Source organism: Sceloporus undulatus, chromosome 2, assembly GCF_019175285.1.
Source record: "Sceloporus undulatus isolate JIND9_A2432 ecotype Alabama chromosome 2, SceUnd_v1.1, whole genome shotgun sequence".
Lineage (NCBI taxonomy): Eukaryota > Metazoa > Chordata > Lepidosauria > Squamata > Phrynosomatidae > Sceloporus > Sceloporus undulatus.
Window position 1 is genome coordinate 144140074 of NC_056523.1, and position 18507 is coordinate 144158580.

General features: G+C 42.5%; 1 protein-coding gene across 1 annotated transcript; it reads left to right on the forward strand.

The window, feature by feature from the left end:
- Positions 1-6854: 6854 nt before the first annotated feature.
- PPP1R27 (protein phosphatase 1 regulatory subunit 27) lies at positions 6855-9986 on the forward strand. The gene is made up of 3 exons (XM_042447758.1): positions 6855-7291; positions 8316-8466; positions 9209-9986. The coding sequence occupies exons 1-3, from the start codon at positions 7036-7038 to the stop codon at positions 9330-9332; spliced, it is 531 nt and encodes a 176-aa protein (XP_042303692.1). The 5' UTR covers positions 6855-7035; the 3' UTR covers positions 9333-9986.
- Positions 9987-18507: the final 8521 nt, after the last annotated feature.

Here is an 18507-nt window from a genome sequence, read left to right on the forward strand (position 1 = left end):
TTGGTGTTCTGAATTAAGATGATGTGGAAGGATATCTATGCAGTCAGGCCACTCCTCCTGTCCATGTGGTACTGAGAGACACAGCATTTTAAAAGTCCAGGAAATAAAATTAAAATTCCATTAGCAACACATAGTGGTACTTCCTTTGAGATCCAAGATGTCCCCACCCATTGTGAGGTTACAAACCCATTTATTAGACAGAGAACAATTTATCAAGATGCCTCCATGCTTTTGCATTAGGAAAATTTTAAGTGCTGTTAGGTAAAGCATTCCAAATGCAGTTCCAGTTTTTAAAAACTGTTGGAGGTAGAAAACTCAAATAGTAAATTCCTTCTTTAGGCTTCCCCTAACATGTGGTATCTTCACATATCCGGGGAAGCCGTGTTGACCATATAGCAAAGTACAATAATATCTTTTAAAACTTGCAATATGTATTTGTGCATTTTGGTTGGTCTGATAAAGGTATCACTGTTTTGTGGATTTTGGATGTTATTGTACTTTAGCCAATTGTGAGAACTGTGGCAGTGGCAGTACAAAAAACATACAGTAGGGGCTATGATCAGTCATCCCTGCCCTACACCCATCATTCTGGAAACTGCCTAAACGATTATTTATTTACTTATTTATTGTTAAATCATTGTTTTTATTTATTATATTCAACCTTCAGGTTGACTTCCATGAATACAAAACCTCCAAGAGTGCTGGTCTTCAACAGTTTTACTCAAGTCTTACAAACTCAAAAGTTGTGGCTTTCTTGATTTAATCTCTCTACCTTTAGTGCAATCTTTTCTTCCCTACTACCTTCAACATTGCTGAGCATTATCACCGAAACAGTACTCCACTTCTATTTTTGTCTGATACAAAACACCTCTAGTTCATACACTTTTCATCTTCCACAGCTGAGAATGATGGGAGTTGTACAGTAATTTGACACATTTGGAGGATGCTGGGTTGCGGAAGCCTGACCTATAAAATAGGCAGATCTTTTGACAAGTCAGTATTTGGCTTAAACAGAACAGAGAGAGAAACAGAAATAACAGAAATCCCTTCCCAACCTGCCATGGATACCAAAATCAAGTCCCAGTAAAAAATAATGGCAGTGAAATAGTATCCCTTATATAAAGTAGTAAGATCAAGGCTTGCTTTTGGAAATCTATGTATTTTTTAATATTTTCAAACTGTGGATGGTTGAATCTGTGGATAGAGGGTCAATTGTATTAGATAAATGTAAGACTCTTGGGGAAGCATGCAGATTCTATAGGCCATCATGATTTGAACTTTGATTCAAATAAATAGTGGTTAGACAAGCATGCCCTATGCAGTGATTACCTGTCACATTGATGAGGTCCTGACAGGTGTCCCAACTTGTCAGCCACTTGTACTGAAAATATTGTCATATGTAAATATGCCTTCCTGTCACATGAGGGGATTGAGGATGCCTCCTTCGTCAGTGAATAGCAGTGGCAGCACCAGCCCAGAAAAACAAGTTGCTGCATGTCAGAAAGGAAAAGCTCACCAGGAGTTTGTTTTCTTGCTCTGCTCAGTTAGGGTTCCAGGCAAGTTGGCACTTGGATTGTGATAACTACCCAAATAGTTTCTGGTCTGTAGGTTATTCCAAATAGCTTTCTATTTACCAACACAGTTGGAGACTGCATCTGTGCTGCAGAAATAATCCAACTTGACAGCATTTTAACCGTTATGCTATGGACTCTTGGGAATTATAGTTTGCTGTGTCACCAGAGCTCTCTGACGGAGAAGGCTAAATGTCTCACAAAACTACACACCCAAGAATCCCATAGGAGTGAGCCATGACAGTTAAAGTGCTGTCAAACTGGATTATGTCTGCAGTGCTGATGCAACCAGAGTATGCCTGAATTTATTTAATGGCAGTTGGAGGACAGTGTTTGTTTGCCAAATGTATGCTAGCATGAGCAGCACAAATGGTAGACGGTTATGTGGGAACAAAGGCATGAGTCGAAGAAGAGAAAGAGCAATAAAAAGGTTGCTCAAGATGTCTTTTTGGTTTTTCATCTTGAATACACTATTAGTATATTTCCTCCTCCTCCTTGACCAGCCATACTTGGCCCAGGGGGACCTTGAAACTGTTGTACATGCTCTGGTAACCTCGAGATTGGATTTCTGCAATGTACTCTACATGGGGCAACCCTTATACCAAACCCGGAAGCTACAGATGGTGCAAAATATGGCAGCCAGGCTGGTCACTGGAGTTTCTAGGGCCAGCCATATAACACCAGTGTTGAAAGATCTTCACTGGCTGCCTATTTGCTTCCGGGCCCAATATAAGGTGTTGGTCATCACCTATAAAGCTCTAAATGGCTTGGGCCCAGGATACCTGAAGGACCGCCTCTCCCCATATATTCCGTCCCGCACCCTCAGAACATCCGGGCAGCAACTACTAAAGGTGCCGGGGGCCAGACTCTCTTCCGTCACTAGGCGGACTTTTTCCATCGCTGCCCCGGCCATTTGGAACACGCTGCCCGCCGAGCTCCGCTCGACTACCTCCCTGGCCCAATTTAAGAAGGACTTGAAGACCTTCTTATTCCAGCAAGCATTTCCCCCATAAAAATTCCTAAGGGCCTCCCTCCTCTTCCGTGGCCATGAGGATGGGCTAATGGGGTTTTAGCTGTTTTAGCTGTTTATTTTTATTGTATAATTGTATGGTGTGGTTTGTTTTTAATCTATTGTATGTATATGTATAATGTATGTAAACCGCCCTGATCTGGGGAAGGCGCGGTATATAAATAAAACTAAAAATAAAACTTTTATTATTTTTATTTATTCCTCTGGAACCACAAGGCTAGAATGTCTCTGTGTTCCTAAGAAGGAAAACGTCATATTTCTGTACTATGTGGAATATATGCCTTCCAACATGTGAAACAAAAAGGATCCCTGTACTTCAGCTGCTAAACTGCCAGTGACTTGAATGCCAGTGACCTCTCTTTGAGGTGAAAATGGTTTCTGCCATTCATTTTATTGATATATTTAAAACTGCATGTTCCCAAAGTTCTGTCTGGTAAAAGGCTCCCAAGACATCTGGTAGTAGGTGAAAATGAATGCAGCATGACACATAAGATTCTTTAAAGGAGAAGGATGATTTTTATCAGTTCCAGGGTCACAGTTATGGAAAATGTGCCTCCTCCACTTGTCCCTCCTGCTGCTGGATTCACTGCTGCAGGAGTGTAACACATGCAGGCTTTCCCCACCTTTTAAAACAAGATTCATGCTCCCCATACACCTTATCTAAAAATGCAGGTTCACTAGGAAACAAGGCACATGGAGAACATGCACCTTGTTTTAGAGGGAAAAGGGAGGTTGCTGTTGCTGCAGAAGCAAATTCAGGGGAGGGGATGTGAAACCTAGTGAGTTCAAGCTGATACAGTTCCTCAGTCCCTACAAAGTGTCCCCCACCATCTTAAGTGGTACTGCTGTGACCCTTTCAACTACTTCAGGCACTTGCAGTGTGTGCCATTTGTCAACCAGATCAAGGTAGCACCAGGTCTTATAGTCCTAGGAGGCAAAGTCATCTCCTCACATGGATAGCTGGATGACGCTGTGACATTCCCAGATCTTCCCCATCTTAGGATGGAGTTAATGGAGGTTTGGGGAGAGTTATAATAGAAAGTATCTCCCCAGGCCTTAGATTGTATGGGAACATGTGGCCTTCCAGATATTGTTGGACTGCAACTCTCATCAACCATAGCCTGCAGAGCCAATGGTGAGGAACACAGAAAGTTACAGTTCAGCAAGGACCATGGTTTGCACTTCATCTTAGATTCCACTACTGAGGCATTTAGCTAACCAGCTTTCCCTAACTAGGTGCCCACCTGATATTTTGGACTATAGCTTCTATCAGCCCAGAACAGTCCAGCATACTAATATTGTAGTATAAATATTTGGAGAGCACCAAGTTTCCTATGACCCTGCTGACATCTCATTCTTCTATCTTACGTGGGTTACTGGGAAGGCAGAGAGAGAACAGTTCCAGGTTACAGTGTGTGTTCGCAGGGGATGTTATCATTTTGCAAAGTCCAACACCACAAAACAGGGAGATGTGGAGTCACATTACAGCTCCAGTCCTCACAATTGCACTGTTTTCTCCTCCAGTGCCTACTGAAGTGGCCATTCCCTTTTATAGAAACATGCTTTACTTATTTTTTTCAGGAGGCGTTCTTATCCAGTCAGTCTGCTAGGGATGCTTTTTGGGTGGGTTGGTGGAAACCCAATCACAAGGATGTGTGGGGGAGAGATACGATAGAAATGGTATCTCCAGGAGTGAGAGGTGTTTACTTTGGTACTTTTCTGAATATGTGAGAAGCCTGTTAACACTCGGTGGGGTCTGGGGAAGAAGATGGAATGGGTGGACCTGTATCAATTTTGTGTGGAATGGAAATTAGTTATTTTATTTTTTTGACCTGTGTAGTGAGTTATACAGAAAAGGGGCTCTGCCTTCTTCTTAGATTTTCTGGCAGAATTCTGAGATGTTCCAGTCACTTGAGATGGTTGGGTTAATAGCAGCTTCCCAATACTTCCAGCTCACTTCATGACTCTCAGAGCTGACAACTCAAATAGAAACTGCAATGACTTTCTTGTCAGCATGTGCTACTTCTTGTCTGGCACTTACGGGGTTGTTTAAGCATTTTCTCCGAGTATCCAAGCTCCTGCGCTTTCTCTCTCTCAGGATTCAGGCAGTAACATGGCTCAAGGGAGCACAAATCTAGCCTGCGAAACATGAGGCTGGTGCCTAAGTAAATTTGAGAACAGTGCCAGTAACAAACCACTCAGATTAGAGCTACCAGAACAAAAACTGAAGAAGGCTTCTGTACCTTTAACTGTTGTACAAAAGAAGGAATTTCAGAAGGTTTTGCGTGTCACAGGACCAGGTAACAAACAACACTTGCTGAAATTCCCTCTTCTATGCAACCATTAAAAGTCCAAGAACCCTCTCTAGATTTCATTCTGGCATTCCTAACTGCTGAGCCCAGAAAGATGAGCACCATCTGCTTTGATTCCTAAAGCAATTACTGGGTTTGGAACAAAACGTTCTAAGAGCTCCAACAGGATTAGGGGTTCAATTCAAAGACATAATTGTGTTAGTCTGGAAAAACGGTATGCAAAGGGATTTTGCAGCACCTTTGAGACTAACTGAAAGACAGAGGTTGGTAGCATGAGATTTCATAGACTCGAGCCTACTTCCTCAGATGTATTAGGGATTGTTTTTGCTTTAGTGGTATATATATATATTTCTTTTTCGTTTCTTTCTTTCTTTCTTCCTTTTTTGACTGTAGTGATATAGCCTTCAGAATGTGTGTGTTGCAAAAATTTATATCTTAAGAATGTCAAGTTGCTTGCTGGACTAATGTCATTAGAGTCTTTATGTGAAGCTGCTATTTCAGTGTTTCAATTACATTTGCAGCCTTGGATAGTTAAATTGGAGCAAGTTGGAGAATACAATTTAAGCAAATCCACTTTGCCTTATGAAAGCTGCATCATGTTAAGTTTGCAATTCATATCACCAAACTTCTTCAGGGCAGAACCCTTTCTTTTTTATTTTTCAACTTTATTTTAAATGATTAAACATATAAAATCAAATCATATAACAATCATATGCAGCAACCAGATTATTTCAAGCATAACATCTCAAGTAAATAAAATACATAATATCAGACATTCCTACATACATATATCAAAGCACAACAACCCTCCCTTCGTAATAATTCCTACCCCCTCCTAATTCATTACCTTCTATTCTCATCCTTACCTTTCTTTCATGTTCCATTCCTTTTCTCCTTCTACCTCTCACTCTCTCCATCCACATCCTGTTCTGTCATTTCTTTCCACAAATCCACCTCTACCCTTGCTCTCCTCACTCCTCACTCACCCTCTTCACTTACTCTTTCCTTTCATCAACTTTCTTTAATCCATCAAATTTCCCATTCTTTCTTGACCTAACCACCACTCCTCTTCCCTTCTCCCCTTACCTTGCCCTACCTTCTTACCTTCTCCCACCACCACCACCACCCTATATGCTGGAATAATTCTATACCTTCTCATCTAATTTTACTTTCCCTATAACTTTCTAATACCTTCTACTTATTTTGAGTAACACCTATTGTACTACCATAAAAGACCTTTCTCCAATATCTACTTCATCCTCCTTCATTATGTACTTAAATGTCTCTATCTTATATCTGATATCACTAATCTACTTCTTTCACTTTCCTTTTAACTTTCTATTAATTTTTAAATCCCTGATCTAACTTCTTTAAAAAGTTTATTAGCTAAAGTTTAGTATCTCTATCTTACCCCATGCATTTTCCAAGAATTTGTTGCTTCCACCCATTTTTTATTAAACTGTTTCAATTAATTATTATTTCTTAAACATGTTAACCTATCCATTTCTATTGATTCATACAATCTTAACAGTCACTCTTCATTTGTGGGGATGTCTCTCATTTTCCACTTCCTGAACCCTTTCTGATCTCCTAAAAATTGTTATTTCATAGCCATTTCTCTCATCTAGGTGAATGCCATCTACACTGAGTACTGGAAAGCCATGCAGTGGATGCCAACAAATTCCTGCAATTGATGAAAACAGTGGGCTTTACAAATAGGGGCTTGCAAAATCTTAGGTGGCCAAGATCTGCACAGGCAGACTATGGAGAAAGTTTGACCTGTTGACTATTGCACATTGACAGGTGGTCTGTAAGCTGAGACTCCAACTTGTGCTTGAAAAGGGGAGGCTAGAGGGCAGGGCAGCTCAATTACAAAATCTCATGGCAAATAGCATGAGCTGACTAGCCTCAAAATAGACACAAGGAAGCTATATAACAGAAGACGCTGCTGAAAGTCACCCATCCTCTGCAGGCAATCACTACATGAGTGCAGTGTTGTCCAAAGGAAGTCCCAAGAAGAACCCTAAGCCAGCTCTTTGTTGCAAACGTTTATGAGGAGAGGATCATAACATATCTCAACATATTATATTTCAGCATATCAGAGTTGTGTCTGGATTGTTGTATGCCTGTTCTCATCCCTCAAGAGACTTCTTCTGTCCCTTTGTCTCATTTGTCTCTTCTTCCATCTCGCACTACCACGATGAAGTATTACTATCCAGACTCACATCCCAGGTATAGGCGATATGCAAGAAGCTTGAAGACTGTGCGTTTCCCCAATGATGTTCTCTTCCAGGACCACATTCGCCAGGGTGATCTGGAGCAGGTGGGCCGTTTCATCCGGGCTAGGAAGGTCACACTGGACACCATCTATCCCTCTGGTAAGTAAGATGAGGGTAAAGACCCAACTGGAGTTATGTGGTTGGACGGAACTAAATACTAGCAGTTCAGCCACCTTATGTCTGGGGCACATTGTAGCTTGCAAACTAGATGGATTTTCTCTCTTTCTGAAGAGAGGAGATGACTTCCCTCTCATTCATCTCTGTGTCCTTCAGTCACACAAGTATATGAAACCATGCAAATTACTTTGGTCAAATTAGCTCTTAATTCTAGTGCCCAATGAGGAAGCTGGCTGGAATAGGAGGAAATGTACAGCTCACTGTCCAGCTAATTGTTAATTTGTGAAGGATGGATGGATAGATAGATAGATAGAGAGGCAGACAGACAGACAGACAGACAGAGGTGGAGGTGTCAAAGAACTTAATTAAACAGAATGACCAACTGAATGGATAATATGCTGAAAAGGAGATGTTTTAAAAATTCCTGACCAGCTATAAGCTGTCTCATTGCCCCACTGAAACATTTCTTCCTGTTACTTCAGTATAAGATAATATAAATGTAATAATCACTAATTTCTTGCCAGTTTACAAAAATGTCAAGTATTACAGCTACTGTGTCCAAGCAAACTGTTAGAGAATTAAATCAATCCTGGTGGGTGGGTGGAATATTCATGTTATAGACACTGACCTTGAATCTTTGTTTTTATGAGCTTCCCAAAATCTATCCAGCCCTAATTAAATTATTATCTATGGTGTGTTATAACTTGAGAAAAAAAAGTCCCCTCCTCACTTCCCTCCTAAGCTAACAGAGCCTTTAAAATGTTGAGGACCTAGTCTAGCTTTGTAGAAAGCCCATTACTTGTGCAGTGAAGTTATCTTAACTTCCAGTACTCCCCCTCCTTGGTCAGAGGGTTTATTCTCTGTTAGATTTCCTTGCTTACATACTAAACTAGAAACTCCCATTTCAGTCAAGTGATAGTGATGTGATTACTCCTTGACTAAGTCTCTGGGATCCCCTTTCTATCTTCCGCAAGCTATGGTTGAGACTATCATCTTTTCCCATTAGGTATGGCTGCTCTCCATGAAGCTGTGCTTTCTGGAAACCTTGACTGTGTGAAGCTGTTGGTGAAATATGGTGCTGACATCAATCAGAAAGACGAGGACGGCTGGACGCCCCTGCACATAGCTTGCAGCGATGGTCATGCTGACATTGCAAGGTCAGAGATGTCAGATTATGTTTACCTCTTTTTCTCTCGTTCAACTGCACAACCCTGCTAACAGGCATAAATAGCAGCCTCCATGGCCAAGGAAAGTGCAGAGGGAAAAGGTGATTGCTGCAGAAGCTGGTGAAAGAGAAGTGCCTGCTGGTTCAGAACAGGGGGTGGATGGCTGTCTTACAACAGGGTTAGTCCTCTGTCACTGGCTGACAGAAGTATTTTATCAGCCTGTTAAGTAGTCAGTGGTATTGGTCAGATATATGATATGTCGAGAAGAAGGTGATGATGGAAACTACCTAAGCAGAAGTGAGATGTCTTGCAAGGGGGAAAAAAGTATCAGTTTCTTAAGCCTATCCACACTACCTTGTACACAAATGTAGAATGGAAAGCCAGCACATATGAATTCGACTGTGCCTATGGGGAAAACCAGCACCCATTTCTTTGATTCTGTTTTCAACTTATCCAGCAGTCACAATTACAGAACAAGTTGTTGGTCCAAATCATGTCAACATTTGTTTCCATATGGTTGCGCAATGGTATACGTGACTGCACATAGAGATTTGACATGTTTCAGTTGGCCTTAACTGGGACTTTGAGTCCTGGTGTGGATTTAAGCCAGTGTGCTCTTGTTGCAAAAAGTGCTACAGAGCCATAATATTTCCACTGGGTCTTGCTGGGTAAAACGCTACCCACAAAGATGAAGTATGTCAAATCATAATCTGTGTTTTTTTTTAACCTGCAGGTATCTCATCTCTCTTGGGGCACAACGTGATGCCACCAATGATGAAGGGGAGAAGCCATCTGACCTTATTGACCCTGAGTACAAGGACCTTGTAGAGCTCTTCAAAGCAGCCCGAGTCAACTAAGCTTCTACCCACCCCCAGGTCTTTCCCATCTGGGATTTTAGTCTCCATGGCAGCCAGCCAGGTCTGTTGCATGCAGGAAAGAGGCTAGTAAAGTTGCCCATACTAGGTTGGCAAGGGAGTGATGAGCTCCCAAAAGAGACCACAGTTGGCTGTAATGTGTACGTATGAGACTGGCTACTCCAGGTTTTCTTGGAGAGCTATGCTTGGGATAGCCTCTTCAAAAAGTGATGTAACCTTCTCTACTATGTCTCAGTATCTGGTGGGGTCAGGCTTTAGCTAAAATGGATACAATGGCTGGGACATACTGATTGTACTGTATAGGAGGTTCACAGAGATGATTATGAGCTAAACGAGTGGGTACCAATTTGTGCAAGCATTGATCTTTCCAGTTCACCACTGAAAATGACTGTGACAATAACGTGTGTAATTTCAGTATCATTCAAGCTATTTTCCTGAAGACTTCTTACAAAATTATCCTAAGGAAAAACTATCTCCAAGTTCAATCTGGCATCTACTGTACATATGGACTATCCTAACAATCTTGTGTATAAAGTCTTATTTTCCATGTTTGCTTGTCCCAGATTTGCTTTTCTATTGTACTTTTTTATGTGGTTCTGAACAGCTTTTTATTTTTTCAATAAAGTAATTCCCAAAGCTTTGGGTAATTCATCTTCCTTCTGCTCTCATACAAAGCCACATTTCCCATCCAGCTGCTTCTGCTAAATCACTTTGATTTTGTTCCCTCAGAAGCCCTTGGAGGGCGGGAGCATTCAGATTTGGAGCCAGCAGGGATGTAGTGGAGCCAGGGCTCACATAGAGAGCCAATGTGGCATAGTGATTTGAGTGTTGGACTATGACTGTGGAGACAAGGGTTTGATCCCCAGCTCAGCCATGAAACCCATTGAGTGACCTTGGGCAAATCACAAGCTCTCAGCCTTAGCGGATGGCAATGGCAAAGCTCCTCTTGGGCAAGTCACATACTCTCAGCCTCAGGGCATGGCAGTGGCAAAGCTCCTCTGAACAAATCAGGAAAAAACTTATGAAACTTAAATTGCCATAAATTGGAAACAACGTGAAGGTACACAACAACAACAACAACAACAACAACAACAATGTAACATAATCTACTACTACTACCGAGTTCATATTTCCCTGATTTCTCTGACCTTAGCTAAACTCCTCATAGTAGTTGGAGAGGAAATGGATTTTCACAGCAATTATGTATTGTTATGAGCTACCCCTGTTGCAGGAGTGGCCTGGTCTTGAGTGAGCAAAACATATTAGTTATACAAAAGATCTGGTAGGATGCTTTTAAAATATAGGAATTATCACAGTTCCCTGCATTTTAAAACATCCTTGAGAGTGTGAAGTCAAATGCTTAAGCAGCTAGCATCCATACTTTTTGTGTTCTAGAATAATTTATTCCTGTTCTTATCATACTTTGTTTAGCTTCTGACATTTGTGACATCTTTCTTGTAGTCATTGTGGTTGAGAGAAAGTGATTTACAATTGTAGAATCATAGAGTTGGAAGAGACCACAAGGGCCATCCAGTCCAACCCCCTGCTATGCAGGAACTCTCAGTCAAAGCATCCCTGACAGATGGCCATCCAGCCTCTGCTTAAAGACCTCTAAGGAGGGAGACTGTGTGTTGGTATGCTGCTGAATGGCAAGGCTTCAGGGTGGAACACAAGACACACTGCAGACTGGGTCAGTCAGAAATCAGCAGTAGCAGAACATGTTATAAACCATACAGGGCATAATATGCTATTTGAAAACTGAAATTTTGGACCAAGCCAACAACTACCATGTCAGAATGCACAGGGAAGCCATTGGAATCCACAAAGACCTGGACAGCTTCAAAAAGAAAGAAGAAACATTGAAAGTAAACAAAGTTTGGTTACCAGTTATGAAAAGCACCAAAATGAGACTCAATAGATGCAGTTTCCCTGCAGACAATGGATTGCTAATTAAATAGACACACATATGCTCCCACCCTGAGGCCTTGCTATTCAACAACAGACACACAGGTTACCATGTAAATCACTTCCTCTCAACCACGGGTCATACAATATATACAGTGGACCCTTGTTATACCTGGGGTTTGGTTCCAGGATCCCCCATGGATAACAAAATCTGTGGATGTTCAAGTCCCATTAAAATATATAATGACATAGCAAAACGGTGTCCCTTATAAAAAAATGGAAAATTAAGGTTTGATATTTGAAATTTGTACTTTTTTTTTAACATTTTCAAACCATAGATGCTTGAATCCGTGTATTAAAAAATTGTGTATAAGAAGGGCCAACTGTATACCCCACTCACTTCCATGCCACCACCCTCTGAAGATGCCAGCCACAGATGCAGCCAAAACATCAGGAATAAATTATTCCAAAATACAACCAAATAATAATAATAATAATAATAATAATAATAATAATAATAATATATTTTTATCCCGCTCCTCTGCGTAACACAACCGGCTTACAACATTAAACATAGCCTGAAAAACACACACACACAAAAAACTATCCTTGAGGGTGTTGCTATCTAGAGACTGCCATGGTGTAGGCCTCCCCTCCAATGTTTACCACTATACCACTGGTGACAAGCAAGTTCATTTTAGTACCCAAAGAAAAGTATTTGCTAAAGAATGATGAAAGAATTGGGAAATAATTTTTCTTCATAGTTCTAATTCATATAAATCTATCTGTCTAATGCTTATGGAGATGTCAAATTTTTTAATAGTAAACATGGCTGATTTAATACTTCTTTCATCCTGTGGAAATACAGACCTGCATTGGAAATTCTCAAAAAAAAAAAAAAATATCGTGCTACAATCATATCCCAGTGGTAAAATTTGAAATGTGCTATTTTTTTGTATTTTTTTGAAAGGCAGAGTGGTGAAAAGGCAATGCAAGGCAGGACCTCCCAGAACTGTTTTTAAAATGTGGCTGGCTTAACATTGGCAGACAGGTAGTTGATTTTTGTCTATTAGCAGTTACTGGCTCTTCCCATCCATTATTATTAAAAGATCCTTAAATATCAACTCTCTTACAACCATCTATATATAGAAGTACACTCCATGTGTTAATGTGTTTACTCCCAAGTACATGTGCACTGGATAGATAGCAGTGGGGAGGGCTTAGGTCAATTTTTTGCTGTCTTAATTTAAAATACTTCTGGTTTATTATTATGCAATTATTCAATTGCATAGGAGTCTTGGTGTTACACTTTTACCTGATCACTGGTGGGGTGGTGGTGGTAGTTACATAAAGAATGTTGACTCTTAATTGTGGCCATTAAGGAGTTTCTTCTGGTAATTATACAGTCTTTGATACAATATTAATACTAAAGAAAGTTAATAGAAAGTAATTTGGTTTCCTGTTTTTGGATCTTTCTCTGTGGCATCCAGCTTCTGATGTTTCAGTTGCAGATATGGTGGTTCTGCAGCTGGTAATGGAATAAGAAGCCTCTAATACAGTGGACCCTTGTTATATGCTGGGGTTTGGTTCCAAGATCCCCCGTGTATAACAAAATCCGTGTATGCTCAAGTCCCATTCAATATAATGACACAGCAAAATGGTGTCCCTTATAAAAAATGGAAAATCAAGGTTTGATATTTGAAATTTATACTTTTTGGGAACATTTTCAAACCGTGTATGCTTGAATCCGTGTATAAAAAATCCATGTATAAGAAGGGCCGACTGTAATCTGTCTTGAAAAGAACTGGCTTTGGTAATACAGTAGTTTAACAAACTACTGGACAAAGCTCAAAGAAAACTACTAGATGTTGTATTTTTGGAGAAGAGTCAATGATTGGCACTTAAAAGTGCTAAAAATTACTTCTCCCTAATCAGCCCGTTTGCCTCATGGTGAAAACTAATAGGGAATCCCTTGTGTCATTTGGGTCAGTATGCCTTGAATGAAGTACAGCAACTGGATTCACCTCTTGGTTGCTGCTTCAAGTTTCTCCTAGAATCAGGTAGGTGTCACTGGGGATCTCTCTCTCTCTCTCTCTGTCAGTCAGTGTGTGTGTGTGTGTGTGTGTGTGTGTATACACACATATACATACACACACGCACGCACACACAAACTGAACTACTGGTATATTTAGGGCTCAGTATAGCAGTTGCATAGGTATAATATGGGTGGTCACAGTTCAGCTTTATTTATGTTCTTTAGTCACTGGTGGCTGTGATAACAACTGACAGGCATGGACAATGACCAGTAGAACAACCTTAGGGGAATGCAAAAGGATCTTGTAGCAACACTAAGACTGAGACTGAGAGAAAGAAGTAGGTAGTATAAGCTTTCCTAGACTTGTTGAAATCATCAAATGCATTCCAGTTATTAAGTAGATTTAAGTCTACAAGTTTATATTATTAACTTCTTACTCTAATTTACTCTCAAGGTGCTAGAAGATCCCATTGCATACTGATCCACATTATCATGGCTCTGTCTTTGACTTCTACAGCCTTAGGAGAAGTTCTGAATAGGATTCTCCAGGAAGAATATGTAACTTCTATTCCCAGCATACAGTACATCTTTGCTCTGCCCTCTCCCAGTAACAGAAGCAAGAAAAATCAGTGTAACCATGGAAATACATGCATTTTAAAGCTGATTTTTGGCTTAGATTTTTACACATTTTGCTAGCCCTGTTTATGCAAATGATCAAGAAGACAGCAATGTAATTGGGGGGGGGGGAGATCTCAAAATCAAATCCGTAAATAAACCAATATTAATCAATGGTATTTGTTGCTGTTGTTGTGTCTTTAAGAAATTTCTGACTTATGGTGACACAGAGTTTTCTTGGCAAGATTTGTTCAGAAAGGGTTTGGCATTGCCATCCCCTGAAGCTGAGAGAGTGTGATTTACCCAAGATCACCCATTGGGTTTCATGGCTCAGCGGTGATTTGAACCCCAGTCTCCAGAGTCATAGTCCAACACTCAAATCATTTACTCCCAGCAATGTAATGTATGTAGGAATGCCTTTCTTGTGCTGGATGTGCACCAGAAGGCTTGGATGAGTGTTAAGGGAAAAAACTGTCACAGTAAAAAAAAAAAAAATCAATGTCTTTTCATGCGTTTTCTGTCAAGTGTGAATCCTAACAGCTATGTAGCCAACCAGGAAGTGGAAGTGAGACATTTTTCGACCGAAGTTGTATACTAAACAGCATAGGTACAAATTGCAGACGAGCTAAATGTTAAAAGAATGTCTCATATGAAAATAGTCCCAGCAACCAGGTGTGGGCTGGCAGTGGAAGGAAACAGAATAAATAGAAGAACCGAAAAACATTTGGAATAACTTATTGACCATAAAAGATGCAGAGGTAGCTGTGTTGGCCATTTAACAAATACAAACAAAACTCCATCAGGGATGCCTTTCTTGGCCACCCGAAATGCCCAATATACTTGTCACAAGCTTTGGAGCTCCATGGGCTTCTTCGCCAGGCAAGATATCACAAACCCAACAGGAGAAAGAAAGGGAGGAAACAACGGGAGATGTTAGTCAGATGCCATCATGCTCTTTCAGCCCTTAGTAGAGAGGGGAGGATGGGGAGGAGGATAGCTTCTGCAGGCAGGCTCCTCCTCCTTCTGGCCATGTGGTAATAGGGAGATTTTCAAAGTTCAGGAAATTTGAAGTCCATTTGCATCTCTCAACAAGGACCCCTCTTTTGCAATCCAATACAGTACAGTATGTCTCCATTCCAATGAGTTCATAGGCCTCTCTGTAGGCTGACCTACTTATATGCAAAGGGATCGGGATTTTGTAGCACTTTAGTGTGCAAAAGAAAACAGAGCATAAAGTTTCATAAACTTGGTTTACTTCCTCAGATTCAAGTCAACAAAAGCTTATGCTACTTCTTTTGCACAGTTAGTCTCAAAAACTGGTACAAGAACCCTTCACATACTGATATTCTAGACTTAACATGAATTCTTAACCATAAGAGACAGTGTAATAGTTAAACTCCCTTGGAAAGTACAGTCGGCCCTTCTTATACACGGATTTCTTATACACTGATTTCTTATACACGGATTCAAGCACCCACGGTTTGAAAATATTCTAAAAAGTATAAATTTCAAATATGAACCCTTGATTTTCCATTTTTTATAAGGGACACCATTTTGCTATGTCCTTATATTTAATGGGACTTGAGCATCCACGGATTTTGTTATCCACGGGGGATCTTGCACCAAACCCAGTGTATAACAAGGGTCCACTGTAGTATACACTTTTCCATCAGACGTTTTTAATAATAATAATAATAAAATCTTTATTTATATTCCGCCCTACCAGAAAGATCAGGGCGGCTTACAATATGCAACAAGTGCAACAAATACAGGTTAAAAACATAAAACATCCACAATACACAATCTAAAAACAATAACAAAGGCCCCGTTAGCCCATCCTCATGGCCACGGAAGAGGAGGGAGGCCCACAGGATATTTAATCGGGGAATGCCTGCTTGAATAGGAAGGTTTTAAGGTCCTTCCTAAATTGGGCCAGGGTGGTGGACGAGCGGAGCTCAGTGGGCAGCGTGTTCCAAAGGGCTGGGGCAGCTGTGGAGAAGGCCCTTCTAGAGGTAGAAGCTAACCTAGCCCCAGGCACCTTCAGCAGTTGCTGCCCAGATGTTCTGAGGGTGCGAGGCGGATTGTACGGGGAGAGGCGGTCCTTTAGGAATCCTGGACCCAAGCCATTTAGGGCTTTATAGGTAATAACCAACGCCTTATATTGAGCTCGGAAGCGAATGGGCAGCCAGTGGAGATCTTTAAGCACAAGTGTTATGTGGCTGGTCCTGGACGTACCAGTGACCAGCCGGGCTGCCATATTTTGCACCATTTGCAGCTTCCGAGTTTGGTATAAGGGTTGCCCCATGTAGAGTACATTGCAGAAATCCAGTCTCGAAGTTACCAGAGCATGTACAACAGTTTCTAGGTCCCTCCGGTCCAGGTATGGGCGCAGCTGGCGAATCAGCCGAAGCTGATAACAGGTACTCTTGACCGTCGCATTCACCTGAGCAGTCAGGTGGAGGGACGAGTCAAGAAGCACCCCCAGACTGCGCACGGAGTCCTTCACGGGGAGCGTGACCCCATTCAGGACAGGTGGAACCACCGCCATTCCTGGACCAGGGGGACCTATCACTAGTACCTCCGTTTTCTCTGGATTAAGTTTGAGTCGGTTTTCCCTCATCCAGCCCATTACTGACTCCAGACAGGCCACGAGAGGAGAGACGCCATCCCCAGTCACTGCATCAGTCGGAGACATAGAGAAAATGATTTGGGTGTCATCAGCGTACTGTACTGATAACCCCGCGCCCCATGTCTCCGGATGATCTCTCCCAGCGGTTTCATGTAAATGTTAAATAGCATGGGAGACAGAATGGCTCCTTGAGGGACCCCAGTTTTAAGGGCCCGCTCGCTGGAGCACACATCTCCCAGCTGCACCATCTGGGACCTCCCAGAGAGGTAGGAACGGAACCACTGGAGCACAGTGCCCCCAATTCCCACCTCAGCCAGGCGTCCCAGAAGGATACCATGGTCTATGGTATCGAAAGCCGCTGAGATGTCCAAGAGCACCAACAGGGACACGCTTCCCCTGTCGACGCTCAGACGGAGATCATCGACCAAGGCGACCATGGCCGTCTCAACCCCGTGACCCGCCCGGAAGCCAGTTTGAAATGGGTCCAGATAATCAGTTTCATCCAAGACCGTCTGAAGCTGGATCGCAACCGCCCTCTCGATCACCTTCCCCAAGAATGGAAGCAGCGAAACAGGCCGATAATTATTATGTACCAGGGGGTCGAGGGAGGGCTTCTTTAGGATCGGTTTTACAATGGCCAATTTTAGATCCGATGGAAATCGCCCATCCCTCAAGGAGGTGTTAATTATCCGGTGTAACAAGGACGTTACCACCGGTCCCCCCTGGGCCGCTAACCAAGAGGGGCAGGGATCGAGGGAGCAAGTTGTTTTCCGAACACTTCCGAGGATCTTGTCCACATCCTCGGTACTCACCAACTCAAACTGATCCAGTATAACACAGTCCGCGGAGGCTCTGGACACTTCTACCCTAGGTTCTGCCATAATGTCGGCGTTCAGACCTTCGCTTATACGAGAAGTTTTATCCACGAAAAAAGTCATTAAACAAGTCACAGCAGGCCTTAGAAGGTTCAAGGATCTGGTTCAGGGCAGGAGGGAGCTGAGTTAGCTCCCTGACCACCCTGAACAACTCTGCCGGACGCGACTCTGCGGACGCAATACGAGCACCATAGAACGAATTCTTTGTTGCTCGTATTGCCTCTCCGTAGTCCTTTAACAGTCGGTCTAGGAGAGTCTTGTCGTCTAAGCGAAGGTGTTTCCGCCAACGGTACTCTAGCCGTCGCAGAGCCCGCTTCCTCGCCCGGAGATCTTCCGTATACCAGGGCTTACGGTTGGAAGCGGGCCTGAGAGGACGCTTGGGAGCGATTCTGTGTATAGCCCCAGAAAGACCGGTATTCCAAATACCGGTAAGGGCGTCAACAGAGTCGCCGTCATCTCCAACCGTGAGCCCCTCTAAGGCTTCCTGGAACCTCTCAGGTTCCATCAGCCTTCGAGGGTGGACCATCCTAACTGGTCCACCACCCCCGGGGGGGATCTGGGTAGAAGCCTTGATTTTCACCTCTACCAGGAAATGATCCGTCCATGACAAGGGGGAAATATTAGCAATTTCCACCCACGGATTTTCCGCCTCCGAACAGAAGACCAAATCGAGCGTATTACCCGCGCAATGCGTAGGACCCTGTATCAGCTGGGACAGGCCCATGGCCGCCATGGTCTCCATGAATTCCCGAGCCGCACCGGATGGAACATAGCTGGCCGTGAGGGAGATGTTGAAATCGCCCAGGACAAGAAGCCTGGGCGTCTCCAACATCAGCTCAGCGACCAGCTGTGTCAGCTCGTTAAGGGAGTCCGCTAATGCACGGGGTGGCCGATACACTAACAGAATCCCTAGACTGTCCCTAGCCTTCAGGGTCAGGTAAATACACTCGATATAGGAGGTCTGTCGAAGGTGGTTCCTGGTGAGGGACACGGTGTTCCTATGCTGTTTTAAACAGCGACAGTACCAGACCAGAGTAACCAGACGCTTTCCTTTTCCAAGACATCTACTACATTTCAGCCTTCTGAGCAGCAGGAATT